The 6949-nt window shown below is 32.1% G+C and overlaps 1 protein-coding gene across 1 annotated transcript in view; it reads right to left on the minus strand.

Annotated features, from left to right (window-relative positions):
• RFTN2 (raftlin family member 2) overlaps positions 1 to 6949 on the minus strand; it is a 50989-nt gene that overhangs the window by 26795 nt on the left and 17245 nt on the right. The window contains exons 4-5 of the mRNA XM_006921318.2: positions 3441 to 3714; positions 902 to 1111 (exon numbers count right to left, since the gene is read on the minus strand). Coding sequence (XP_006921380.2) covers positions 902 to 1111; positions 3441 to 3714 — 484 coding nt within the window. The remainder of the gene's footprint in view (positions 1 to 901; positions 1112 to 3440; positions 3715 to 6949) is intronic.

Genomic DNA, 6949 nt, shown 5'->3' on the forward strand with positions numbered 1-6949 from the left:
AACACTAACAAGTATTTATCAAGCATCTGCTATGTGTCAATCACTAGGCAAGGTGTTGATTTCCGGGTGCTCTAATGAGCTCGATCTTTAATCTTGGTTGCTAGTTAAAAGGATCTACTGGAACATGACTCTTGATAATTTAAAATAGTCATCCAAAGTCTCTAGTTATATTAGTGAAGGCATCGCTAGATTGATTTAAGAATAGTAAGGTATGTTGAGATCTCATTTGCCTTGTTCTTTCCTCTAACCTCATTGAGTTAGGGTCTATAATTATTTTGGTTTTTATAACCTTCATCCTTCTATGTTTCCAGTCTTCTTAATACCTATTTTTCTTTTATTTTAGCACTAATCTCTTTTTAAAAACACTTTCCCTAGAAAGTCACTTTTGGAAAGTTTGTTTGTTTTTGTGATAGAGACAAATGGTTACATATTCCAGAGGAAGGCTAGAGAAAATGAGAGATAAGGGGAAGGCAGAAATAAATATAGTATCAGTATCATTTTCTGAACCAAAGATTATTTTTCTATACAAATTAGAGCCAGGTATAGACTGGAGCTCATGAAAGATAGTGTCCAAAATTGGGATAGTGTAATAAATGTAGTAGCAATTATCAAATGCCATCATAGGCCTCTTGATTGGGCTGTTTTAGTCCATCGTATTTGTAAAATCCTACTAATCAATCACACAGTAGTTTGTCTAATCTCGACAGTTACAACCCACCAGCAAACATTAGAATTCAACCACATAAGATGGTTAAGCTTTTAAATTAAAGCTACATAGCTGTTTAATGATTGAACTCTATTTCCTTAGAAATAATATCCGTCCCTTAGAACCTGAGAGGCCAAAACATTTCTGACACAGGTCAAAGTTTTTAGGTATAATATATCATAATATAAAATTTACCTTTAGATGTTTCCCAGCATACAAAAGAATCGATTAAAGACAAGCCTTGCTTATAATAAAATGTAGTTAACTCCAGCCAATCGGCATCAAGTGTACTGATAACAGATCCTTTTCTTGTTACTTTCACTGACAGGATACCCTCTTGATAGGTCCAGGAGGTTGATTCGTCATCAAAAACATTGAAGACTGTATACAACTTGTTATCTGAGGCTAGGCATTCAGAAAAAAGAAAAAAGGAGAAAACCATAATTTCATTGAAAAGATTCTTAATTTTTTAAATTAATTCTGAGCTATTTCAAGCATGTAAACAAGCATAGAGAATAAGAAAATTAACCACCACTCGACTTCATCAAATGTTAACGTTGTGCCATGTTCGCCTCATACTGTTTCCAAAGAAATGAGAAATGGACATAGCTGAGGCTCACTATGTAGTCTTCCCTACCTATTCTCCAGAAATAGCTATTATAATGAATTTGGTGTTTATCACTCTCATGAAAAATTTTATTCTTTTAATATACATTTATATGACCACAAATTATATACAATGTTTTTTAGTTTAGAAAACTTCTAAAAAATTGTATCATACTGTATATATCAAACTATAAATTGATTTTTTTATTTAACATTATGTTTTTGAAGTATAATTAATGTTTTATAGATATTATTCATTTATTTTACATAGTATGACAGTTTACTATTCTCCTGTTGATGAAAATATACATTATTTCCAAGTTTATGTTATTACGAATATTCTTCATGTCTCTTTGAACACATGTGTGAGAGCGACTCTAGAACACATACTTATACATGGAATTGCTGGGTCATATCTTCTACTTAACTATAAGTTGGCAAATTCTTAACTTGGGGGCTTATGGACCCACATCTGTAATTGTGTTTTAGGAAGTCCAATACCACTTGCATTACAGATAATAGTATTTTGTGTTATGCGAGTTGAGTCTCTCGGATTTTATCAGATTCTCTAAGAGGTCTTTTTAAATTTTTTTATTTAAAAATTTTTTTTATGGTGACATTGGTTAATGAGATCCAATAAGTTTCAGCTGTACAATTTAACAGTAAGGCATATATATATTTACAATGTGTGTTCACCACCCGCATAGTTAGATTTCTTTCTGTCACCACATATTTGACCCTCTTTACCCCATCTACCTCCCCCCTCCCCCTCTAAGAGGTCTTTTGTGTGTGTCTGCTCCCCTCACCCTACTTTGTGGTTCTAAGAACCACTGCCACGGAAAAGTTATTAAGAAGTAAATAACTTAAAAAGAAACTATTTAGAGAGTAGAATCTAAAGATTGATAATTAAATTAAGTAGGTAGCATATTGGGCTCAACCAGAAATAGACACCTGATCTAATCAAGGTCAGGATGGGAACCAGCAGTTTAGAAATAGCAGTGGGTGGAAATGAATAGCTCTCTGACCATAGCTCCAATAACCCTCGTTCACTCTGACATTCCTAATTTTTTTTTTACACTGCATGAAAATCAGGGTGGTGGTTAGCTAGGGAACTGGTGAATAAAAGGGGAGGATGGTGGTGGTGAGGATGGGTGAGATGATCAGTGGGGAAATGCTCCTGGTCTTCTTAAGGAGATTGTGCTGACCATGGTTGATGGGTCTTTGTCATGTATAGGATGTTAAGCACATCTTACCACAACCCAGAAAGCAGATGCCATGAATGTGTGCAGCTGCAACACCAACACTGATTAAAAGATCAGTTAATAGTAATGAACTTAATACAGAGCTTATTCTGGACAAGGCACTGGGCCGAGTGCTTTGTAGACATCTCTTATCTACTTCTCACAACAACCCCCTTTCCATAAAAAAATTGAGGCACCCTTACTCCAGAGCTCTTAACTCTAAGGTATACACAGTCTGATTTTCCATGATAGTGCTTTTTAAAGCATGCCAATTAAGGTATCAGAAAACTTTGAACAGTCCAAAAACATGAATAAAATACTCTCAGCGTTTTTGCAAGACTTGCTAGTTGGCAGAGAAGAATAAAACTATTGTTTAAAGATATTTTAGGATGCAGGCACTATTGTTATATTAATTGTTTCACTGTGTTGTATCATTTTCATATTCTAATTGTCGATCAAATAAAGCCAATTAACTTCAAGGATGAAAACCATTCACAAAATGGGAAAGGCCAAAACTAAAATTCTCACACACTGTTTATCAGGACAAACATAAATCAGAACAGCTTCCTTTACAGAACCCCTTTTTTTGGAACACATGCACAGCCTCCATTTTTCAGAGGAGCTGGTGAATGACTAAATGGGAAGCAGATTTCAACACAAAGTTACATTATGTGGATGGCATTGTATGAAAATGGCAGGGACGACTGTTTGAAAAACTGTCTTGCTTTATTCTGGCTATAATAATTTAAAAATATCAAAACGAGTTTATATTAGTTTATTCAGTCCTTATAACCTTTAGAAATTTATTTTGCCTATTTCTAAAAAAACTTATTTTGGTAAATATAACCTAATACTTCTATTTTATTGCTACTTATCTTGTCTATTACCTTCTCCCTTTCTTGATTTAGAGGAACTGGGGCTGCCATCTCGTTCCACTTGACACTGTCCACTTTCATGATGAAATTCTTCCTCAATTCCACTTTCAGATGATTGACCGCTTAATGTTCCTTCATTCCAGCTTCTACAGTTTTCATCTGAAGTGTGTCTCACGTGCGATGTGGACTCTCTATCTCCATCGTGGTTGGTTCCGTTACAGAATGGTGGATAATGCTGTGCTATGAATCCAACAAATCTCATTCCTCTTTTAGCAGCTACATTAATCTGAGGTTTAAAAAGAGATAGTAGAACAAAATATAAATTTACAATGATTACTTTATCAATTAACCTTTTTAGGCTTATTAAGGAAATCCATTAGAAGAAGGAGTGAATTTGCCAGTATCTAAAGACTCATTTATAAACAAATTAATAACCTCTAATATAGACTGAGACTATGTCACATTATTACTATAATTTCTTCAAACAGAACTAATACACTTTAGGAATTATGAAAACAGAAATCATTCTTCTTTTAAAGGTTACTATTCGGGAAGAACTAATAATTCTATATGATTTTTGCTAATTTTTGCATATAGAACTAATAATTCTATATGACCTGTTAACGATGGTCTCTCTAATTGAAACAAAATTAAAAACTATTCCAAGAAATCCTCAAAAATAACATTACTAAACACACCTTAACGAATAAAAAATAATATTAATTTAAAAGCAAAAAAATACAGCTTTTTTTTGATGTGCGTGAAGAAAAATGTTAAAAGATGAATTTTGGACTAATGTGTATGTATAATGCATAAACCTAATTCATACTACCTCTTTTAGGAAGCTTTCTGATCTGCTTATATCTTGATGCTATTGTCTCCTTCTGGGCCAAATAAACATAATTAGATTCAATCCTATCAGTTAAAGAATAGGATTCATAAGCCCATGAGATAATGCCAGTGAAATAATTTCAGACCTTAAGAACAGTTATTTTCTCTGCTTTGGCTTCATTTCTTTGTTCTTTTTGTGTCAGTGTCATTCCCCTGTGTTCAACTGGCAATTCTTTTGAGGGCAGGACTGTGTCTTATTTATCTTTGTATTGTAATGTTTTATACTTATAGGCGTCCTATAAGTATTTATTAAATAAGTTAGAATAAAGAAATAGCAACATCTTTTACATAGTCACTGTTTTAAACATGTAAATTAAATGTTTTAAAAGTTACCAGGGAGGGGAAGAATAAGTCATGATAGAGGCTGGAAATGTAAAAACATCTATCATCAGAAACAAAACGGAATGAAAAAAGCCAGGAAGAATTGGGGCCAAACCAGAGAGTAAAGTCCAATCAAAGGGGATGACCTTAATTTAGCTTCTGCTGATAGTGAGAATTCTGAGCAGGACAGAGGGTGGGGTTGTGTGGAGTTAGGACAAAGGACTATGTTGACACAACATCATTTACTATTATAAACTAACATATTGAGATTGTAACAATGCATGAAGCCTTAACAATAATTACAAATTGTCCTTTGTATCAGGTGTCCTGAGAGAGGAGAGGGAGGTGGTAAGGAGGCATGGCATTCTGCAGGTGAAAACAAATCTATTGCCAGTGCTTTCTCTAGGTCTTATTGGTTGACTTGGGTGAAAAGTGCAGAAGGCTTTTTCTATTACTAAAAAGTTTTATCTGGAAAAGTCTGGTAACTGTATTAATTAGTCTTCTCTATTCTTTAAGTTGGAAGATTACTATTTTTTTGTTATTTTTGTTTAAAAATCTTAGGAAAAACACTTGTAAATCTAATTTTAAAAATAGAGCAAACATTGATATAATGTTAAAATGACTTAAAATCCAGCTGTTCAACAATCAACTCTTTATATAAGGCAGCCATTAAAAAAAAACATTTGGCATTCATCTATTGCTCTTGTTGATAAACAGGACAACGTTCAACTATTTCATGTGCTATGTTTCCTGACGCTTTTCTCTTTATGAAATAACTCCATTACTCTAATTGCTGAAATAACGGTACTTTCCTGTTTAAATAGATCTTAACTCTGTGCAGGAAATCAAATGCAAAACAAGAGCTCTGATGGTGATCTATTAAGACTAAATTTTAAGTAGTTACATTTTTGTTTTCAAAAGAAATTTTTTGGAGTGGATTTATTCCCAGGAAAAAAAAAAAACAAATTTCCTAGAATAGTAGCAGTAAAGAGCATGTGTACCTTGTTTATGAAAATTTAGTCTCAAAGACTGTTCCTGAAAAACCTTATTAAATGATGACTTTATACCTAAATGGGAAATATCATTAACAGGTATAACTAGCTATACTCAAACCACAGACAATCTTACACACATGGTCATTTACAGCTTAGGGACAACAATAGAAACAGTGAACAAGTTTCACAGTTTCTTACCTGAAAGGAAACACCTTTGATTGTATTCATTTAAATAAAAGCTAAAACCTTACAAATACATCAAAGCAATTAAAAAGAAAACTTTCATCATAAAATCTCATCAGTTTGGAATCCTTATAAATTTTTTTCTTGACTTTAATAAATATACATATAGTGTTAAATTTTTCATTTAAGTTTCAATTAGGTTACATTATATAGCCTTTTTTTTACCTTCATAGTCAATATAGCTGTCATGTTTAATGCCCATAAAATATTCCACTGTATTGAGAATTTGACCCCTATTCACTGTTGATTAAAATATCTTTGTATAAAAATAACTTTTTCCCTTCTCAATTTCTTGAATAGATTCCTAAAGAGGAAATTACTGGATTACAAAATAAAACGGGATGATTTTTATTATAAATGGATATTCAAGAACACTGTACTAATTATTACAATGTCAGTTACAATATATGAATATTTTCTCAAAGCTCTTCCAACACTGAATTTAATACTTTCAATTTAATTTCTCAGTTAATATTGGTAAGATATCAATTCTCAATTGTTATTTACATTACAAATTATCAGTTAGGTTGAACTTTTTCCAAATGTTTATTATTTTTGTTTCCTTTTATATTCACTGTTTATGGATTCTGTCTGTCCATTCAAGATTGGACATCACTTTGAAGCATTTGTATTCATTTCACAAATATTTGGAAAACTAAGCTCCCACAGGATACATTTGTTGTAGATTTTGCTCCCAATTCTTTTTTTTTTTAAGTTTAGTTTTCCTAGTATAGAAGTCATATTTATATACTAAACTCAAACTCCTCAATCTATTTATAATTGATTATGTCTATTCTTTCATTTTCTTTGAGATTTTTTATACTTAAAAATTACCTTTTAACTCATTTGAAATGTATGGAATATATTTCCTATGGAACAATTTCTCACTTTCCCAACAGCATTTATTACGTTATGGTTGTTTCCCCATTTTATTTCATTAATCAGGTTTGTTATGAAACTTTTTATATGTGTATTAATTTATTTCTGGCGTTTCCATTTTGTTTCATTGCCCTGTATTCTTTTTTTTTTAAACTCTGTACAATTTGGTATACATGCTTTGATATGTTTTAA

Source organism: Pteropus alecto, unplaced genomic scaffold (genome assembly GCF_000325575.1).
Source record: "Pteropus alecto unplaced genomic scaffold, ASM32557v1 scaffold3, whole genome shotgun sequence".
Classification (NCBI taxonomy): domain Eukaryota; kingdom Metazoa; phylum Chordata; class Mammalia; order Chiroptera; family Pteropodidae; genus Pteropus; species Pteropus alecto.